The 21,361-nt window shown below is 49.7% G+C and overlaps 2 protein-coding genes across 3 annotated transcripts; one reads left to right on the top strand and one right to left on the bottom strand.

The window, feature by feature from the left end:
• Positions 1–4,178: 4,178 nt before the first annotated feature.
• paxip1 (PAX interacting (with transcription-activation domain) protein 1) lies at positions 4,179–13,543 on the bottom strand. 2 transcript variants are annotated; one of them, XM_019883827.1, is made up of 24 exons: positions 13,313–13,541; positions 12,385–12,519; positions 11,982–12,025; positions 11,789–11,852; positions 11,575–11,685; positions 11,378–11,453; positions 10,768–11,292; positions 10,062–10,177; positions 9,650–9,949; positions 9,109–9,358; positions 8,800–8,894; positions 8,415–8,510; positions 8,058–8,195; positions 7,310–7,431; positions 6,932–7,116; positions 6,808–6,851; positions 6,620–6,687; positions 6,369–6,471; positions 5,916–6,084; positions 5,682–5,782; positions 5,068–5,202; positions 4,592–4,667; positions 4,410–4,470; positions 4,179–4,303 (listed from the first exon to the last, which is right to left on the bottom strand). In XM_019883827.1, the coding sequence occupies exons 1-24, from the start codon at positions 13,391–13,393 to the stop codon at positions 4,288–4,290; spliced, it is 3,111 nt and encodes a 1,036-aa protein (XP_019739386.1). In that variant the 5' UTR covers positions 13,394–13,541; the 3' UTR covers positions 4,179–4,287. The 2 variants fall into 2 exon arrangements, with proteins under 2 accessions (XP_019739386.1, XP_019739385.1); XM_019883826.1 differs by having other exon boundaries at positions 9,109–9,949; positions 13,313–13,543.
• A 4,264-nt stretch (positions 13,544–17,807) lies between these two features.
• On the top strand, positions 17,808–21,345 carry LOC109524168 (homeobox protein engrailed-1-B-like). The gene is made up of 2 exons (XM_019883828.1): positions 17,808–18,523; positions 20,541–21,345. The coding sequence occupies exons 1-2, from the start codon at positions 18,061–18,063 to the stop codon at positions 20,855–20,857; spliced, it is 780 nt and encodes a 259-aa protein (XP_019739387.1). The 5' UTR covers positions 17,808–18,060; the 3' UTR covers positions 20,858–21,345.
• Positions 21,346–21,361: the final 16 nt, after the last annotated feature.

Below are 21,361 nucleotides of genomic sequence, written 5' to 3'. Positions count from 1 at the left end.
AACCCGATTTTGCTTTCCAATGTCAGCTAACAGCAGTCAGAATAATTGTAAAATTCGACCGCAAACTCGCAAGAGGCTCGCGCCCGTCGTCGACGGTGTTGACAAGGTCTTTACGAAACGTAAGGGCGCCGTCTACTGGTGACCAATAGGAATGACAAACCTTCGACTGAAGTGGCTCTCAACTTTACAAGTACAGTCCCACCGAAAAAATACAACTCCCTGGGTACCTTTTTCAGGTTCTGTCTCACCATTTTGGTCTTTGTTGTTGTGTTTATGATCCTCTGGACGAGTTGGAACTGGGAAAGTCAAATTCTTTTGCATACCTGTCAACCTCGGCTAATCGCTGCCCTTATTAAATGATTACGATTCCCCTTAAAAAGCAACAAAAACCCTGACAACGGCTTACCGCGCATGCGCACATCATGCTTCATCAACCCTACCGTACGCAGCGATGAAAAAAAATATACGATTGAGGATTACTTTTGCTGGTTTGCCGTGACAATAATAGCGATCGACGACGGCATTGTCGCGTTGGCTACCAGCAGGTGAGGCGATCTGGATTTGAGCCAAAATGGTCTTTGTGAGATCGGTTCACAATTGGGTTTTTTTTTTTCCGTGTCAAAGTTGTAATACGCCGTACATGATTTGAAATGATGAAAAAAAACGTATAAAATACGGGCAAAACGTACAAGTTGACAGGTATGTGTCTGTCTGTGGCTGCACAGACGCGACGGAGTGCGTGCTCAGCGTGCACTCCGTGCAGGAGAGAGAGAGAGAGTGAGAGAGAGAGAGAAGGAAAATGACAGCCGGCTCTGGAGGTGGGGGGGCGGCTCTCATCGTTCACTTCAACCTGAAGGTGGGTGGGTGACGACCACAATCGGCGTTTTGTTTTCGAGCAACTCGCTCGTACCAATTGCAAGGAGGATAGCTGATGTAGGTCAGCGGTGGCCGCTGGAGCCTTAAACACTTTGAATATGGAACTCTCACTTTTAAAAAACGTGATGAGGAAAGAAAGCAGCAGTAATTGGGAAAATGGATAATGAGTTCGTAATTAGCTCCTGCGTTCATGAATCCCAGCGCCCGCCTCCGTGTAATTAGCCTGTAGTTAGACGGGACAGCGACGAAGGAAGTTGGTGGCCCGAAAGTGTCTGCTGCTTCCAGGGTGGGGGGTGGGGGGCAGGTAATTATAAATATCTCACATGAAGCGCTTGTGTATTAATTACAAATCGAGTCTGTGTCCCGGTACTTTTGTGTCTTGCCTTCCCTCCGCAGCGTCAGAGGACGACATCACAAACCAACAAGGAACTTAGCGCTTATTAATCAAAGATGTTCCTGATTTGCATTTCGAATTGGGATTAATTAGTATTTGACACGAGTGTAGGTGCTCTTTACACAACGGGATGTTTTCATTCGACGTCACCATCGACGGGAAGAACGAGCCCAAAGATATTCTGTGATTTGCAGAACGTTTGTATTGTTGCTCCTCTTTTTAAATATATCAAGCAGTAAAATCACATTGAAACGTACAATCCCAGGGCGAAGCCTTGCGTCAAATCATCATCGTTCAAGGCTTAAAGTTGAAGCATTAACGAACGTGAAACGTCTTTAAATCAAAGGCCATTGGGATTTTTGCGTATGAAATGATTTGGAGAACACAAAAAACGATGCGTCGATGTGTACTCGTCCGGTGACGATCGATGTGGCCACATCGTCGACGAACTCGAGTCGTAGCTTTGCGGCCCCTTGGAAGACGCGGGGAAGAGACGCTCAAATAAAACGATATGTAGCACATGACCTTGGCTCGGGTTGTCTAATTCGGTCCACGGCAGTTTGGAGGGCGGCACCGCGAGCGACGGGGAAGCGCCTCGCCCTTCCCTCCAGACGGCCTCGGGCCACCCGCTTGACAGTCTGCAATTAGAACTTCACCAGGAACCACCCCGGAGCATCATGAACGGTTAATTAAATCAAATCTATCAGGAATTAGGGGCTCAAACCTTGAAGGGAGAGCTTCGGAATGAGAGCAAGCTTTTGTTCGGCAGGCAGGGTCCGTCGTTCTCGTCCGGAAACGAGCGGGGATCGTCAGCACGTGGCTAGCCGAAGACATCGAGGCGCTCGCAAACCGAACACCAAGGTCACTTTCGAGGAACTCACGCAGCGAGTTGAAAAAGGGAACCGGCTTCACAAATATTGAGCCATTTTATTTCAAAAAGAGCATCGTATTTACCATGACGCCTGTACACATTGAACAATGAGAGCAAGGTTTAAAATAGGCCATCATTTGAACATTCATTTGACAAAAATAACATCCATTTATTTATTCTGAAACATGTAAGCAAAACTACAAAAAAAAAAAAAAAGACTGGCTATCTCTGCACAAAAGGTAAAAACATAGAAAAGTCCATGTGGCGAGACACTGGTCGCTCCTCTTCTCCAGGTCTCCGGCGCTTCATCAAGTGAACTTATACGTGTCAACCGTCAAGGAAACAAGGGGGGGTTGGTTGTTGGAACCAACAAAAAAGGAGCCCTGAATGCAATGGCTCAAATTGTTTTGTGGAAGTGTCAAAAGGATATGAATCATAATTGAGCTTCTGGGTGAGCACTCCGGTCAGAATGAACTCGGCGTTGTGGACATCTGAATGAGAGAGAGGGAGGGAGGGAGACACGCGTTGCAGAGTCAACACACACACCTTTTTACATCCTTGCATGAATGGGCCCCATTTTTGAGGAGTGCAGCGTGCGCCCGTCGACCTTACCGATGTTTTTAAGGAAGTATTCTCGACACAGATGTAGATCGTTGTCACAGGAAATCAAGACGATCTCTGGGAGATTCTGCAGCAAGACAAAATGTCCTTTGTAATTCTCATCATATTGAGGCTTGTGTATTAATTACAAATCGAGTCTGTGTCCCGGTACTTTTGTGTCTTGCCTTCCCTCCGCAGCGTCAGAGGACGACATCACAAACCAACAAGGAACTTAGCGCTTATTAATCAAAGATGTTCCTGATTTGCATTTCGAATTGGGATTAATTAGTATTTGACACGAGTGTAGGTGCTCTTTACACAACGGGATGTTTTCATTCGACGTCACCATCGACGGGAAGAACGAGCCCAAAGATATTCTGTGATTTGCAGAACGTTTGTATTGTTGCTCCTCTTTTTAAATATATCAAGCAGTAAAATCACATTGAAACGTACAATCCCAGGGCGAAGCCTTGCGTCAAATCATCATCGTTCAAGGCTTAAAGTTGAAGCATTAACGAACGTGAAACGTCTTTAAATCAAAGGCCATTGGGATTTTTGCGTATGAAATGATTTGGAGAACACAAAAAACGATGCGTCGATGTGTACTCGTCCGGTGACGATCGATGTGGCCACATCGTCGACGAACTCGAGTCGTAGCTTTGCGGCCCCTTGGAAGACGCGGGGAAGAGACGCTCAAATAAAACGATATGTAGCACATGACCTTGGCTCGGGTTGTCTAATTCGGTCCACGGCAGTTTGGAGGGCGGCACCGCGAGCGACGGGGAAGCGCCTCGCCCTTCCCTCCAGACGGCCTCGGGCCACCCGCTTGACAGTCTGCAATTAGAACTTCACCAGGAACCACCCCGGAGCATCATGAACGGTTAATTAAATCAAATCTATCAGGAATTAGGGGCTCAAACCTTGAAGGGAGAGCTTCGGAATGAGAGCAAGCTTTTGTTCGGCAGGCAGGGTCCGTCGTTCTCGTCCGGAAACGAGCGGGGATCGTCAGCACGTGGCTAGCCGAAGACATCGAGGCGCTCGCAAACCGAACACCAAGGTCACTTTCGAGGAACTCACGCAGCGAGTTGAAAAAGGGAACCGGCTTCACAAATATTGAGCCATTTTATTTCAAAAAGAGCATCGTATTTACCATGACGCCTGTACACATTGAACAATGAGAGCAAGGTTTAAAATAGGCCATCATTTGAACATTCATTTGACAAAAATAACATCCATTTATTTATTCTGAAACATGTAAGCAAAACTACAAAAAAAAAAAGACTGGCTATCTCTGCACAAAAGGTAAAAACATAGAAAAGTCCATGTGGCGAGACACTGGTCGCTCCTCTTCTCCAGGTCTCCGGCGCTTCATCAAGTGAACTTATACGTGTCAACCGTCAAGGAAACAAGGGGGGGTTGGTTGTTGGAACCAACAAAAAAGGAAAAAAAAAAAAGACTGGCTATCTCTGCACAAAAGGTAAAAACATAGAAAAGTCCATGTGGCGAGACACTGGTCGCTCCTCTTCTCCAGGTCTCCGGCGCTTCATCAAGTGAACTTATACGTGTCAACCGTCAAGGAAACAAGGGGGGGTTGGTTGTTGGAACCAACAAAAAAGGAGCCCTTAATGCAATGGCTCAAATTGTTTTGTGGAAGTGTCAAAAGGATATGAATCATAATTGAGCTTCTGGGTGAGCACTCCGGTCAGAATGAACTCGGCGTTGTGGACATCTGAATGAGAGAGAGGGAGGGAGGGAGACACGCGTTGCAGAGTCAACACACACACCTTTTTACATCCTTGCATGAATGGGCCCCATTTTTGAGGAGTGCAGCGTGCGCCCGTCGACCTTACCGATGTTTTTAAGGAAGTATTCTCGACACAGATGTAGATCGTTGTCACAGGAAATCAAGACGATCTCTGGGAGATTCTGCAGCAAGACAAAATGTCCTTTGTAATTCTCATCATATTGAGACTTAAAAAAAAAAAAAAAAATAATTAGCACTTCACCCAACTCTTTTTTTTTTTTTTTTTAAATCGAGCACTTGAAAACAAGTCTTGCTACAGACAAAGCGCTGGACATGGACTAAACGGGAACAACGAACATTACATTGATAAATGAATTTTCCATTCATTTGTCATTATTCAATCAGTCAATTCATTACTCGGTGGATACCAACAGAAATACAGAAGCCACCAAAAAACAACGGACTCAAAGCCGAGTCTCATGTTGGGTCAAACGGCAAAGAACTCAGCGCAGCCGGCTAACTTCATTGCAATTGGCTTTGTGCAACGGGTTGGGGAGGGATGGAAGGAAGCGCCACGGTCACCTTGTTGTGTTTATGCTCCATGATCTTCCTGTAGGAGGGCTGCTTGGCGAGCAGCTTTCCTCCGGCACTTTCCACGATGGCCTTCATGGTGCTGAGGCTGGGGCACATTCCAGGGGTGAGATAGAAATACTTCCCCTACGTGCCAGCAAAAGCAGGCACAAACACAGAAAAGCACACGGTCAAGGGCGGTCGGGGAGCCCCGTTGATATTTTGCCCACTTCGGATGCCGAGATGTTCGGGCCGAAACGAGCGCTCGTCATTTGGCAACTATCTTCCGAAAGCATGACAATTCCATTTTGGGATTGGTGGGATTTTTTTCCCCAACCATTGCGGGCCGTCTTCCATGTGAAGCCAACACAAATGCATCTTTGCGGGGAAACGGTGCCACCCAAACACTGAAGCGCGACGCCACCAAAATCGGAATTCCATTCCTACGGCGGCGAGGTAAGCAAACGTTGCAAGTGTGAACGCACGGTCGTCCTTTCTTCCCAACAATAGCGCAGCGGAAAAGTCAGCGTCCGCGTCGATGCCAGAGATACGAAACAATGACACCGACAACGAGCACGGCGCCGTGCGATGAGGCGGTTCTGTCCCGAGACTTTTGTCCATCCAACCTTGAAAAGAGGCGCGTTGTGGGCTTTCTTGAGGGATTCTTCAAGACTGAACCCAAACAAGACCTCCGCTTCGGTGTCCCTCAGAATGAAGTTCTGCTCATCTGGAACACACAGACACAAGTACGCTCGTGCGTGAACAACCGCAGCGGGGGGGCACAACGCTGCGCTCACGTCGTATCAGCTAAGTGCAAGTTGGCCGCGCTCGCGCACGCAGTCACGTCGGCACCGACATACCGACAAACTTCTGCGTCCTCCAGCTCTCTTCGAGCCACTCCGGGGTGACGACGTGTTTGGCCACAGACATGGCGGCCAGGAATTTGACGGTGCGCTTGACTTTGCTCGCCACCAGGTGAGTCACCTTCAGACCGCCCTCGGCGACTTCACCGCCCAAAGCATGCAGCCTCTGCGGAGTGCGGGGGGCGGCATCGGTTAGACGTGTACGTGCGGGCTCGGAACAACGGCTCGGTGGCTTTAGCGCCGGCAGAAAATGCCCGGCGAAGGCTCGGGATTCGACACGCGAGCAAAATCTGCTTTCCACAAAAGGGAAGCCGACATGGTGCGGCAATTCGTCGTGAAGGACACCCAATGTCCTGACCTACCGACAATCTTTTACCCCCCACCCCCAAAAAAATAGTTGACTGTCAAATGGAGAAAAAAAGCGGCACCGAACTCTTGTGCTCAGTTTACCTTGGTGTATTGCTGAACCTGGGTGGGTTCGAACCCTGTAAAAATAACTCTTGGAGTGGACTCCGGGGGAAGCTTCTTGCTGGGAGACGGGATCTCCTCCAGTCTGTATGAAGCGCGCGCACGCACACACACGCACACACACACACACACACACACACACAATCAGGATTGGCTATTAAAAAAAAAAAAACATTTAAAGGGAGCGGAGACGGTGCGAGAAAGCTGCGTGCGGCGAAATGCGCAGGTCTTACCTGGCCTTTTTGTTGGCCGGCTGGTTGGTGGAGTCAGCCAGCTTTTGTTTCTGGAGGAGCTGCAGGTTCTAAACGGAGAAGATGACGAGGGAATCAAGGCAAGGCGCTCTTTCGGCGCCTTGGAGCGGCCCGGCAACAAACGTGAGAAGCGAGCGCCGGTCAGAGGAAGTGCGCCGCGCCCAACTCACCGCTAAAGCTTCTTGAGAGACTTTGATTGGTGTTCTCCAAGGAGCTGCATCAAAGCGCAAATCAAAAGCTGGTGAATGGACCTGCCAGGCAACAGGAAGCCCAAGCGCTCCGACCACTACCCACCGAGCAGGTTCTGCACCAGCTGAAGGTTCGGCACCAGAGGCTCAGGGTGCGTATAAACCGAGTATCTGCTGTGCTGGATTTGTCTTAATGCTTCAAAGTTGCCCAGGAGAATGTCGCACATCCACTGAGCGTTGACGCACGGAATCTTCCACTCCTTGGCCTTTTCGTACTTGAGCCCAGCCGCTCTGGAGAGGAAGAGACAAATTACCAGATGCAGACAAATTTACAACACTTGATGCGCCCCCCCCCAGATAAATCTGTCAACTGGGACGCCCCTTCAACGGCCAGCGATTGGCGGCCTTTTGGCTTGATTCGCGACACCGAGCAGTCGTGAGTTCAAGGGATTGTTGACGCAGTCTCCCCGGTCACCCTCCTTACTCTTTGCAGACGAGGACGGTGTTGCTGCGGCATAGGTAGCCGGTGTATCGGGCGCCGGCCAGGTAAGCCATCAACTTCAAGTCATCTCTGTCGGCATCCACAAAGCCAGTCACCGATAGAATCTGAGAGGAGGAAAGACGGAGTCCATCTAGAAGCAGGCACCCTCGACACGGTTGAAATACAAAGCGAAACCGTCCATCCACTTCCAAACCGATTTGCAGCCGATCCCGTTTGCAGACTGATGACGACGTCCGACCACCCGAACGGAGCCCGACTTTGAGCCGACAGAGGTCGCCTCTCATCGCCGATGTCGAGTTGTCTTGACGCGCCGTCGTATTCAGTATTTAAAACGTCATGTTTTGGAACGGATGACTTTTGCGATCAGATGTTACCGAGAAAGTGGCAAAAGGGGACGAGCGTTTTTTCTTTGATGTTGAGACTCCTCTTTGGATCCATCCCAAATTGTGTTTCACTTTTGTTCAATCACGGAAAGGTGCACCCGGCCGGGGCTTGGCGGGAGCTTTGAATGACTATCAAGGTGACTCCTCGTAGAATGGCGGAAGGACAAAATAGTCACGGCGAGTTGCAATTGCGCGGCCGCGACTTCAACGTGCAGAGTTTGGATGGCCGATCATCGCAGAATGGAAACGGACGGATGTGAACCGCGACAATGTTTTGAGGATGAAAAAATGTCCACGGCGTCACGGGTGCCCGTTGGGAGAATCAAATTGGGAGTGGTCGGGCATACGTGTTGAGAGCAAGGCTTGGCTCCGGGAGGGAAGGCGAACGGCAGATGAAGCGTCCGATGAGGAGGCACCATCCTCTTCCGTTTCAGCACCGTGTTGAGCCAGTGGGCTGTCACGCAGCGTTTTCCCTCTCTGAGGGCCTGAGGGAAAGGGACGCAATCCACCCAAATGTCACGGGTGTCAAAAAAAAAAAAAAAATACAATTGAAAAAGAAGACCAAAAAAAACTTGACAGGCTGAGCAGCCTGTCAAGTCACAAGCCTGTCACATCTTGTTGCGTACGATTAGATTACAGGCCCCTTCAAAGGCGGTACGTGCCGCCGCCATACTCAAAGCGGACAGGGCCAAAGGCATCCTCACCTGGACATACATGTTGCTGACCTGACTCTCACAGAGCAGGTGAGTGCAGCGACCGGTCAGGGAGGGGTCCACGGCACCACCGTAGACTTGGATCACCTTCAAGTGGAGGGAGGGAACAATCAAGTCGGTCATCGCGGTCTCACGGCACAGTCGCTGAATTCAAGTCCCGAGTCTTCAACCCCCAATTGCGAGTGGGGGCTTTTCGCTTTTGCCAAGTCACCCCCCCCCGCCAACCCCCAGGTCAAACGAGAGTCGTATTCTTCCAGTTGGTGTGCCGCGATAAAATCATTGTGCGTCTTCAACAAGTCGCAAGTGCTGCAATATGGCTGGCGGTGAAGGACTTGGCCATGGACCGGCTCTTTTGGGCGCAAGCGCGTTATCTTACCCGTTTCCACGTGGCCAGCAATTGTTTGTCCGCTATCTGTTCGGGGTAGTCGGCGATGGCAAACACACATCCCAGCAAAAAGCCGTCCTGGGGAACTGCGACACGAGAAAAAGAAACAAAGAACAGACAAACAAGCCCATTGATACCATGGAGACGAAGAGATGGGCGAATGATCGGGAAAATTTGTTCCCCCACGACGTCGCAGGAGTCACGTCATTCATTGTTAAATGCTCAATTGAAGGAAATGGCTCAGTGCTGAACTTTGGAAGCCGGTGTATGTGGAGTATGAAAAGCCGATCTCCTCCTCACTTTCTTGTCCTGGCTCGTGTCCAAACAGGGAGATATGAGCAGGCTGCGTCAGCTGAAGAGTCTGCTGCGGCTGCTGCTGCTGCTGCATGGCTTGTTGGTTCTGATGCTGAATAGCCTGCTGCTGCTGCTGCTGCTGATTCTGCAGCTGCTGGATTTGTTGCTGCTGCTGCAAGAAGTGCTGCTGCTGCTGCTGCTGCTGTAGATGCTGTTGGTGTAACTGCTGCTGATTTTGCTGCTGCTGCTGCTGCTGTTGTAGTAGCTGCATGCGTTGCTGCTGCTGGAATTGCTGGAGCTGTTGTTGCAACGCTTGCTGCTGCTGCAGCTGCTGAAGACCAGGGCGTAAGAGCTGCTGAGGCTGAGGCCGCAGCTGCTGCTGCTGCTGAGAGAAGTTGTGTTGCTGTTGCTGTGAAAACATCTGCTGTTGGTGCATTTGCTGCTGCTGTTGCTGGAGGAACTGGTGCTGTTGGGACAACTGGGAGAACCCCTGCTGTGGTACAACTTGTGACTGTTGCTGTTGGTGATGGTGATGGAGCTGCATCATCTGCTGCTGCTGCTGGAGCTGCATCATGGGATGTTGCGCCGGTTGGGTTAACTGTTGTTGTTGTTGTTGTTGTTGTTGTTGGTGGTGGTGGTGGTGTTGTTGTTGTTGCTGTTGTTGTTGAACCGTCTGGTGTGACTGCTGCATTAACTGTTGCTGCTGCTGCTGGGCAGCGAGTTGTTGCCCCGCCATTTTGGACTGACCGAACAGAAGTGGATTGGCAGCGTTTGGAGTCTGAGCGTGACTTTGATTGGTTTGGTGCTCCATTGGCTTTCCTTGGTTGGCGGTCAGATTCTGGATAATCTGGCAAAGAAAAGCATCTTCAATCTCAAGCCGTTGTCCCATCGCAAGAATACTGCAAAGGTGAATCGCGTGGAGAAGAAGAAAACAAAGGCTGCGCTTTCAAATCTCTTACATGCGCTACGTTGGTGGGTCGAATGGCGGGTGGCATGTCCGAGTTGTTGGTAATGTTGCGCAGGGTTCGAGCCGCTGGGCTCCAACCGGGGAGGCTGTCGGGAAGCGACACACCTCCTAAAAAAAAGAAGAAGAAATCATTCACAGGAGAAGTCATCCGGCTACTCAGAACAACACAGAATGCAGGTCCGAGTATCAAAACTGCGCAACTTTGCCGTTTAGTTTGCTAGAAACGAAGGGCAAAGACGACGGCAAAGGCTGGAAAAGGACACGAACTTGTCAGGGCCACCATGAAGATGGAAAAGAGCAGAAGAGTGGAACTTCTCTTGATGAGCTGAAATCATTCCCAAACTCTGTTCGGGAATCCAAACGTCTGCAAGCTGAAACCGTTTTCCCAACGGCAAGGAAATACGCTCCGGAAAGCCTCCGAAACACGACGCCTTCCCGCGCGACCGCTACAGACGAGCATGAATGCAAACATCCATACGCCGAGGTATTGATGCATCCGTAAATCTGTGCTATTTGCGATCCAAATGAGGTTTTTTCCTCAGCGCGAAACTCTCGATGATACCCGTGCGGTGAACATTTCACCGTGCGTCGGTTCATCTCCCAAGGGTTTTTCACCTACAATGAGCAGGCGCGGCCACGACATTTACTGGACCGTAGCGACTCGGGGGGGAGGGCCACGCACAGCTGAAGAGACTGACCTTGCGGTGCACTTGGACCGATGACGGCAGCGGCGGCGCGGCCCTCCGCCGATAGGGGCCCGCTGCCGGGAACCGGAGGAACGCTGGCACAGAGGTTGATCAGCCCACCACCCGCGGTGGAGGACGCGGGGTCCTTGGTGCCGGGCGGCCCGCCTCGCCGCCTGGCGCCGGCCGACGCGAAGGGAGGGGTCGGCGTCGCCACTTCCGCCGGAGTCCAGTTGAGGTTGGTCCCCTCCTTCTCGGCGGACGAGTCGTCGTCAGAGTCGTCAAACATGCGCTCGCCGCGACCTTCGGTTTTCCGCGGGGGCGACGGGGAGATGGAGTTGAGTTTTTTGGGGCCAGGTCGTCTGCGGGGACTCGACTCTTGGGACGAGTCGCCGCTGGACATGCGGGAGCGTCGCGGGCTGTAGCTTCCGTCCGAATGGGACCGCCGCTCGTAGGACTCGGGCTCACTCTCATCCACTTCTTCTGGCTGCACATAGGTAAGTCGAGGGTGATAGAGGGCTTCCTCGTTCCGGCTCTTCGCTGTATTGGAAATCGGAGACATTTGAATCATTTTGACATCACAAGAAAAATTTCCTAGCGCAAGAAGGACCCGAGCGTTCGTTACCTTTGACGGAATCTGTTATCCAGTCTGGAGTGACGATCTTAATGGCAGGGTGTTTGAGGGCACACTCAAACTTGGCCTGGAGTGAAAAGAAAAACACGCAGGTGTCTGATGCAGGGACGTCTTTGCGACACTAAAACCGGTTTTGCCGTTTTAGCTCACGATCATAATGAAGCAAACAGGTGTGGAGTAAAACGTACCCCTTTGGGTTCGTTCACCACCAAATGAGTCACTTTTTTGTTCAGGTTAAGCTGACATTCTCCCCCATAAAAGGTGACGTATGCCCACAACGCGTTGAGGTCATCTGGAAGCTGTGGAAAAAGAAGCAGTTGACAATCTGCTACGTTTCATCCAAAAGGTAGCCCTCAAGGTTCCGCCCCGTTTCGGAAATGTGTACGTTCCGCATTCACTCACACGAGGAAGACAGGCCGTCACTCCGAAGAAGATCTGTCCCGATTCTGGAGAGAACCCTGTGACTCTGCGGGCATTACTGGTTATGAAAACATCAACATGCAACAACATGCTTCCGTGAAATTGCCAGAAAATGATGTTGCGCCCACATCAAGAAACACATCATCTGCTAAAATGCCGCCTCTCAGAAGGATACGGTAAAAGGTCGCCGCATCGAACCGAGAGGATCACCCAGGATGGCTGGAAAACACAAGTGATTCTGATGAGCTCATCGTGCCATTGAAATCGCCAGAGCATCGTCAACAAGACTTTGCCGCAAGCTGAAGCGAAGGGTTGTGGCGTTTTTTTTTTCCCCCCAAAGAAAAACATCAAATAACAACATCCATCCATGAAGGGGCTAGTCGGGGAAAGCCCGCGATGGAGATGCATGATGTTCATGATCAGCGAAAACGAGGAGGGTGAAGTTGGTGGCGCATCGTATCAGGGGCACCAATTCAAGACTTTTGTATTGATTTGGGTATTTCTTTTCCATTTTGCCACTGCAGCAGCGTGCTTACAAGCATCCACCCCCACGCCCAGGAAACGCTCCGGCTTCTTACCTTGACCACCGGCAGGTCAAAAACTTCGCGAGATTCCCCCACCTCTGGGTTGTCCCCGTCCTCCGCAATAATGTGAGTGGCCAGAGCATTGTAGGAGACCTCCTTGCCTTTGCCATCTTTCAACAGCTGCACCACCTACAATATCAGGAGCGCAAACAATGGCTGCATCAACCAAAACGGGAATAATTATAGTTCAGCCGGTCCAATGATGCTTTGGGCACAAGACGCTGTTTTCAATGTCAGCTTCAAGCGCGCCCACGTGACGTCCTACGTCGTCATCATCGTTCCCACCAAAACTGCATTCGCCCGCTTTATTTCATTTGCACGACCGACTTCAGAAGAACGAAACGATGATTTGGCGAAGCGGGGCAACGGGTTCAGGATTTGGCAGCAAGTGCGACGCCGTGGACGCTCGGTCGAGTAAAATGTTGACAGTCACAGGTTGCTGCAAATCAACACTGGCCAGCATGTCCGAGTTCTTCACCTTGATGCTTCAACGCGGCTCAATGCGATGCGGTCGACGTTAATTACCCTTTAGGTAGACCAAATGAACTTAATGGGCATTGTTGCACCGCGATACGATGGAATTATAAACCGCCGCGATCATCGAGTGGCTAACCGTAAGGTGCGAGTGGGAAACTCAAGTGCGCCTGAAATCCGACTACGGAAAGCGCTGCTCGGGGCAAAGTTCTTCACGCGATCTGTTATGAGCGAGAGCATATGAACTCGGAAGGCATAGGCCGTGATAGAAAGAGTCTCGCGTGTCCCCATTCGGTCAAATGTTCGCCAGAGCAAGGGCGCTATTTCGAGTTGAGCCTGGCAGCCTGCTAGCCAGCTTGTTAGCTTGTACCACAAAACCTATGGCGATCCAATGGTGCTAACAAGTTAGCATGCTAGCTAAGAGAAGCTAACACCCAGCCAGCCTTACCTTTGGGTCAATGTCCCCAACCACGTAGAATTTGACATCTTTAAAAAGTTCACCAACCACCTTACTTTCCTCTTCAGACATGACTGTCCACTAAGGTCATATGACGAAACATTTAGACAAGTCGAGGGGCGACGCGTTTGAAAACGAGACGATAGTGTGGCTGCGGCGGGCTTACTGGAGTAGACCCGGGCTTCGCTAGCGCCAAATCGCCGAGCGCGCCACGGACTACGTCATCCTCAAATGAAGAGGGGTGCTGTCAACAAAGGGCCGAAGTCGAAATGAGTTATTCGATTCATGCTCGGCGCATCAACTCAGTCCCCCCTAAAATAGGTAGCCGCTGCAGTCACTCTGAGCGGTCAAAAACATTTTGTGGCTCTCGAGAGCGTGAGTGTTTTTCTTCAGAAATAGCCGACACCCCTGTCTTGTACAGGCTAAGGTTTTGTCTTATTTGACAGTAACCCTTTCCGCCCTGGTGGGATGAGACTGGATGATCGAGGCCATAAATACAGTACACAGAAACAGAATCCCATTCATTGTAATATTACGGTGGAAAGACATTGACATTCACTTTGAAGGTTCCTTCCATCAAGTGTACTGTTCTTCACGGAGGACTTCATTTGACTTGAAGACATCTCCACGACGCTGACTTCCTTTTAGCAAAAGGCTTGTTGAAAAAAGAGGGGCGCCGCTGGTTCGGAGATGGGTCATCGTTTGGACTTTTTTTTTGTGAAATTCTCTTTGCGATTTCAGTGAATTAAAAAATTACATTGTAAACAATCGCTCTGTTACGCACAATAGTTGTAACCGTTTTGGATGACATTTTGACTGTTTTAAAAGGCGACGGTGTCGCATGTCGGTCGCTCTCTGACTTCCACTCGAAGCCTTTTCGCTCGTATGCATCTGCCCGCACTCACGAAATGTTGAGAAAAGGATGTTAGAGCTTTTCTCGTATGTTGTTAAATGACAGCTAATTGACGCTCTCCTTCACTCCGTTTCCTCCCCTCGACCCTTTCTCCTCAGTGACGACATGGAAAATGGAGATTGAACCGTCAGGACATTTTGAGCCTCTTCGGTGGTGTCAGCTCGACACCAGCCATGTTTTTTTTTCTGTGGATGTTTTTTTTTCTCTCTCTTTTAATTTTCTTTCTTAAAACCTTGAGTGGCAAAGTGAGCCGCAGCCAATTGAGAGCAATAATTGGATAAGATCTCTCTCTCTCTCTCTCTCTCTCTCTCTCTCTCTCTCTCTCTCTCTCTCTCTCTCTCTCAGTCACATTAATGATATGTCACCTGTTGACTTTGCAGGTGTGAAATGGAGACATTATCCTTTCGACACATCACCTATCATTACCGTCTTGCTTTAGGACGTGAAATCCATCGTGTCACCTCCTCGACTCCATTGACTAATCATCATTAGACGCAGTACCGGAATGACACATGGCGTACGAATGCGAAAGAACCGCTCACGCCGGAGCCTTGATAGAGACGTCCTTCTTATGTGTGACAACATGTGAACGGCCTACGTACGGCCGCTCATGGCGTATTCCCAGTAGAAAGATTCGAAAGCGTACCGGCTTCCAGTTTTCGTTTATTCCATGCTGCCATGTTCGGGTTGATTTACAGTAACCTGAGGCCATTTCAGCGAGAACATTTTCGAGTTTGATGCAATTGCCATACGCGCGAGTAGCACCTGTCGTCGTATTTCATCGGTAACAACGGTAAATTCCGCTTCTATATTCACCAATTTCTGATCCATTGTCAGTCAAATGAAGCTTTCATACAAAGTAGAATGAAGGCCAAGGTGACGTACAAAAACACGTTCAGGTTGGATGTTTTTTACAGATCGCAGGCCGATGCAATACTTCGGACTGTCCTACAAAGGAAACAGTGGGGCGATTTTTGTTTGATTGACGGCCAGTCTTCTGCGCAACAGCCAATAAACGTGATGCGCGCAGGCTGAGATGCGACAAACGCGTCCATGTTGACCTGCGATAATCCTGCACACTTTTCAAAGCATGGCAGGCACGGCGCGGAATGGGAAGTGCCCTCTCTCATCCCTCCTCCTCCTCCGGGAGGTTTTGTAAAGCGGACGGGAAGCCGATGGCACCGGCTGACCTCCGGCTTTGTCTCTTGACTGCTCTCGCATGTGGGCACCCCCACAACGGAGGAGACGGCAGCATTCAGAGGATCACAAAGCCCACCTCTTATCTTCCGTACGGCACATCAACCGGCGTCGAATTGATGGATGGGATATGAGGAGGCGCTCACGCTTTTGGATCAGATCGCCGATGAGCGGCTCTGACGGGTACGCGAGGGAAATCTTTCTCCGGGCTGTTATCGGTACCGTATTATCCAAACTGTACCGTGTGACGGGCGCCTCGCCACCGGTCAATTTCATTTTGACCTCACATTATCTCCTGTGGCTCTTTTGATAGAAACGCATCAGTTGGACTCAAGCATGAGGCTTCACATCCGCGTGGGAAATGTGTCAAACAAAAACACGTCAGGTTTTGTGCGTGTTTTTGTATGCATTTGACCACAAATTGAAAAATAATCCTGACCAGAAGTGACACAAGGAAATGGATGGACTCCAAAGTTTTCACACAAAGAGACGAGACGCGACTTAACATATAACGCGCCGTAACGTGGATGTTCATTTCTCCCTGAATATCGTGACGTTAGGTTCAAGTTTTCAAATGGAGAAGCTCAATATATGAAAAGGAGACATCTTTATCAGCCCAGCGGAGAACGATAAGTGGCTCTTCGAGATCACAAAGTCAGACTTGGACAATGGAAATGAGCATGAGCAACATGAAGCGATTTGAGGCTCGCAAGTGAACAACCATGAGGCAGCAAAAATGGATGTCCAATTCCCCAATGATGTCTTTGAAAACAGCCGACAAATTCGTGAATTGTATAGATACGAGTTTATTTGTTTTTCCTGCGCGGCTCTCACAATTGGAGGCTGTCCAATAATGCGGTGCAAATCATAATAATATGTATGTTCAGCATTAAAAAAAAAACGCAAATCAAAGCAGATAGAAGGCAGTGACAAAGGTGATGATTCCATTTCTTCTTGGAGTGACCACAATACACCAAAGTGGAAAATAATGATCCTCATACATTGACGTCTCCAAGTGAGACAAATCTCCAATCAGTTGAGCGTGCTTTTCCAGTCTGATTCGCATCCCTAACGTCGAGTTGAAACTCCTGCTGCCAAACTCACAACTTCCTTTTGATGAAGGTCGCGTTCATGTGGCAACTTGAAATGTGTGCAATTGAAAGGAATCATCCGATTTCGCTGCTCCCAAGCATTGGTGTGTGTGTGTGTGTGTGGGGGGGGGGGGGTTACTGAGTGACGTGGTCCACAGTCATGTTTTATTTGTATTGAATCCATTCCACTCTGACCTGTTGACTTCGTCCACGCAAAGGATTTTACACACACACACACACACACACACACACACACACACACACACACCCGCACGCACGCACGCAAGCGCGCGCGCGCACAAGTGCAGTTGCCCCTGCTGCATGCTCGCTCCATCGGAAACAGGGTGCGAAAGCATTTAACCAAGTAGTGTTGTGGCTTGGAAAATAACTACAGCCGAGTTACCTCGTTTACTTCACATATTGTTACCGCATTTGTATTATCCTCTGTGAGTATTTGTATTTTCAATGTTCCAAAGTTCTTTAACAAAACAAAACAAAAAACTTGTTTCCGTCAGTGGAATGGGAAATATGCATGAAAAAGTTAACGAATATAAATGTCACTTATTTTTCTCAAATTGCAGTTTCCGCCCATGTTTACCCATTAACTTTCTACATTCCTAATGGCCAATAATTAATGCTGCAAGTTTCTCGGCCTATATTGTGATGTTGTAATGCCATTGTGATACGCGAATTGGCATGTGCATTTTGGGCGGCAATTTGAAGAACATCACAACGCATTTGGTCTTTGAGACGACTCCTTGACATCAAATTGAGATACTTAAACAGTAGTGATATGGGGACACGTCAATCTGTGAGATGAGCATTAAACACAAATCATTATGGGTTATGATGACAGTTCCTACAAATCCGCCGATGAACATATCGATTTGGGTTAGTTCGTTTTTGTTTGGTTGTTTTTTTGTTTTGTTTTGTTTTTTTTTTGCTATGCAATACTGAGCTAAAGTGTGTTTTATTTTCCAACTGTCGTTTGTGGATATTGTGTGTGTGTGTTTTACTACACATTATTATTTAGTCAGTCTGCTATTCAAGTTAAGAGCAGTGACATTTTGGGGTTTAAGTGAACGCAGCACGTACGTATGGGCCGGACCAATTCGGCCTGGAAGGAATTCCGGTAACGTCACGTGACAAGATCTGCGAATCTCGATTGGTCCAAGGCACGTGTCAAACGCGGCGTAGTACGGCGGCTCCCAGCCAATCAGAAATTAGAACCAAAGCCTTCATGAAAGTATTTGAGCGTCTTCTCAATCAGAACGGTTTACGCTGAGCGCGTCAAAAAAGGTGCGCGGGGATCTCGTAAAAACAAACAAAAAAAATATTATTTTTCTCCGTTAAAAAACAGCGTTTAAAAAAGATACCAGTCGTCATATACTATACTAAAAACGTTTTTTGGGGGGCGCGGGGGACGGTAGTAAACAAGATCGTGTAAATATCACAACCAAGAGGTATCGTCAGATTGGAATCATACTTTGTCGCAGAAGTTCCGAGGAGGCCTAAGCTTCGTCATCATTCTCATCATTATGGACGAAAACGTTCGCCGAGACCCGGAGGACTCCGGCGAGGAGTCAAACGGAGCCATCCCGCCTCTTATCCTGCCCCCTGGCAACCAGCAGTCTCACAGGACCACCAACTTTTACATCGACAACATTTTAAGGCCGGATTTTGGCCGCAAGAGGAAAGGTGGCACCCCGATCAGAGAGGCAAGAGAGGTGATGGGAAGCGCGCCCAAAATCGCCAACCCCGACGGACAGCGAAGCGCCGCGGGAGGAGCAGACGGCTCGCCGCCGTCCGACGACCGCCGTCCGGATCCCCTCGGCCGGAAGGGTGAGCCGAGAGACGGCGAAGAAAGCGAGCAGCTCCGAGGAGACGACCGGAGCCGCTGCCGCAGCCCCCGGACCAGCGGCGCGGCACCCGAGGGGGCCAAACAGATGCTGTGGCCGGCCTGGGTTTACTGCACCCGCTACTCCGATCGTCCGTCGTCAGGTTAGTCACGCGCCGGCAACATCTCGGTCGAGAAGAGAAGCGAAAAAGGCCGGCCATCGAATGAGCTCGAGTGTTCGAAAAGATATTGCCGCCATCTCGGCGGCCATAAATCCTCCGCGAGAGCGTCCAAAACTTGGGCCGAAGTTTCAGCGCCCAAAGCAAAAGCTTGGGAACGATTTGTTTCCACTGGTCAGGGCAAATCAGCCACCCCGACCGACTTCGTGCCCGCAATTGACAAAGCGGCGAGCGGACGGCCAACGGTTCTCTTTCTCAGACCTGACTTGACACGAAATGCAGTCCAATGTCACTCTCGCGCCTCCCCATCTTTTTCGTTTTCTTTTCGAACATGGGGAGAAACTGGGAGAACAATCGCCCACAATTGAGTCGGGAACTTCTCATGCGTCACTGAAAAATTCGACGCTTTTCTACCTACAGTCGTTTCCTGGAAATAAAGTTGGACAAGAATGTGCCGTGGGGGGCGAAAAAAAGACGTCCAAATGTGGGAAATGAAGTAAAACCAAGTTGAACGCCATTGTTCCCAAGTCTTCTTTGTTAATATTCTATTAGCATATTTTTGACAATGGAGGCTGCCGAAAAAGTGAGAGCGGCGAGGCCCGCGTCGCAGACCAATTTGGATGCGAAACGCAGGCCACAAAGCTGCCAAAAGGCCAAAACGTGCACACGCATCTCAACTCTCTCTCAATGTGCAACTCTGGAGAAATAATTTCAAGTATTTGCCGTGATGCGCGCGCCTGAACCAAAATGTTGGAGGCAAAAATCCGGGTGGGGGGGACAACAACAACAACAAAAAAGATGTCGTTTTTCGCCACTTTTTCGTTCCTCGCTCGAAGACAATCAAACCGAATATTGGAAATGCAACTTTTTCCTTTCTTTCTTTCTGGATTGTATATGTGAAATTTCGTGGACAGCCCCCACCCCCTCCGCAATATTCAGAGAGTGACGCGAAGAGACAACTGAGAAATAGTCGTGGAAGGTCAGAGACCCAGAAAATTTGGAAATGTGAAAATGTGGCGTTCGAAGCAAGAAAAGTTTCCATCGAGCTGATGGTGGAAATCGCAAAAAAGAGGACCGGGGGTGGGGGGGTCTGCATTCGGCCTCTCCAAAAGACCCTCGAATGGGCAATAACGACCTGACGTCACAGAAATATAATGTATTCTATTTTCCTAAATGCACTTTAATTCTAAATGGTCTGCAGCCCCCCCCCCAAAAAAAAATATATAATAATTGTTGTCCTACTAAGCATGCACATTTGCCGTTTAATGAGCCTCCAGACTTTTTGATTTTGGACAATGTAATGGCAATTGAATGAAGGCCCACAATATTTGGGCGCTTTGGAGCTAAACCTCAAGCAGAGACGCGCTAAGTGGATTTGCGTTCATTTGTCACGTCGATCTCCCGAAGAGTTGAAAAAGACGAGCTTCTCGTGTCTTTTTTTAGGAAATAAGATGACAATGTCGGAGTTGGGGAGCAGAGGCAAAGAGGCGCCTCGGTCCCCTCCCGAGGGTGCAGCACGCAGACACCTGGCACCAGGCCACCCCGGTACCGTTCTCGGTTGATTCTGCGACCGCCCCCCATTGCGGAAGAAAAACTCAAGAAAGTGCGCGATGTTTGTGGATTTTTTTTTTTTTTTTTATGACCCGAAGGAATTTGTTTCACTGGATCGTCGCGTTTCGCGTCATGGCGCAAGTGGCTTCTCCTTAGGAGGATGAAAAGTGACCTTCGGCCGTTTGGACGTGAATACAAAAAGTACCGGGACGTTTTCGTGTCATCTTTTGACCGGTTGATCGTGGCAGCCGGCGTTTATTTATCTGAAGTACATCGATTTGGGGACATGGCCGTATGCGGCAACTACATGAACTCCAAAGGCCTCGAGGCGTTGCAGAAACTGAAAAACGCGCGGTCAAGTTCGGCGTCCGGCCCGTAATAGAGAAGCGAAAGCTCGAATGGGAGGCAAACCATTGACTGTATCCCATTTATGCCCCCCCCCCAACCCAAGGGCCCAGATCCCGTAAACCGAAGAGGGCCCGGACCCCGACGAAAGAGGACAAGCGACCCCGGACGGCCTTCAGCGCGGAGCAGCTGCAGCGGCTCAAGGCCGAGTTCCAGAGCGAGCGCTATCTGACCGAGCAGCGGAGGCGGGAGCTGGCGCGCCAACTCGCCCTCAACGAATCTCAGATTAAAATCTGGTTTCAGAACAAGCGGGCCAAACTCAAAAAGGCCACAGGCAGCAAGAACTCGCTGGCGCTGCATCTCATGGCGCAGGGACTGTACAACCACGCCTCGGCCAAGGACGCCAAGTCGGACAGCGATTAGCCCGCGGCTGGCCGGCCTCCCCCCTTCTTCCGAGAGCAGACGACGAAACGCCTTACTCGCCAATTTCGAGTGCCGCCGCGTGGCGCTCGCACAAACAAACAAACGAAAGAAAAAAAAATGCCAATTCATTTGTTCGAAACGCCCGAGCACGCCAGATTCGGAAATAGCTCGGAGGGCACATGGCCGTCAACAGTTTTTCTTGTCTCTTTTTAATGCGTGGGCACACAAGGAAAGCAAGGGTCGTTTCTTAGGAGCCGAGAGACACTCAATGAGCCCAAATGGCCTGCGTGGACAAAGACACGGCTCGACCAAACTTGCTGTAGCCCGCTTCACACTAGTGATGATTTAAAAAAAAAAAAAAAAACAATATGCTGAAGTCCAAAGAGTTTTTGCTGCATTGTGGTACCTCTGTTCGCCAAGCTGTGAATTGTGAATTCTTCTTGTCGGTTTTTCTTCGACTCCTCAGCCACGGAGTGTCTTTTGTTTGCTGGTCGCGCCGCTCTG

Source organism: Hippocampus comes, unplaced genomic scaffold (assembly GCF_001891065.2).
Source record: "Hippocampus comes isolate QL1 unplaced genomic scaffold, H_comes_QL1_v1.1 scaffold159, whole genome shotgun sequence".
In the NCBI taxonomy this organism is placed as follows: domain Eukaryota; kingdom Metazoa; phylum Chordata; class Actinopteri; order Syngnathiformes; family Syngnathidae; genus Hippocampus; species Hippocampus comes.
This window is presented reverse-complemented; position numbering and strand designations above follow the sequence as displayed.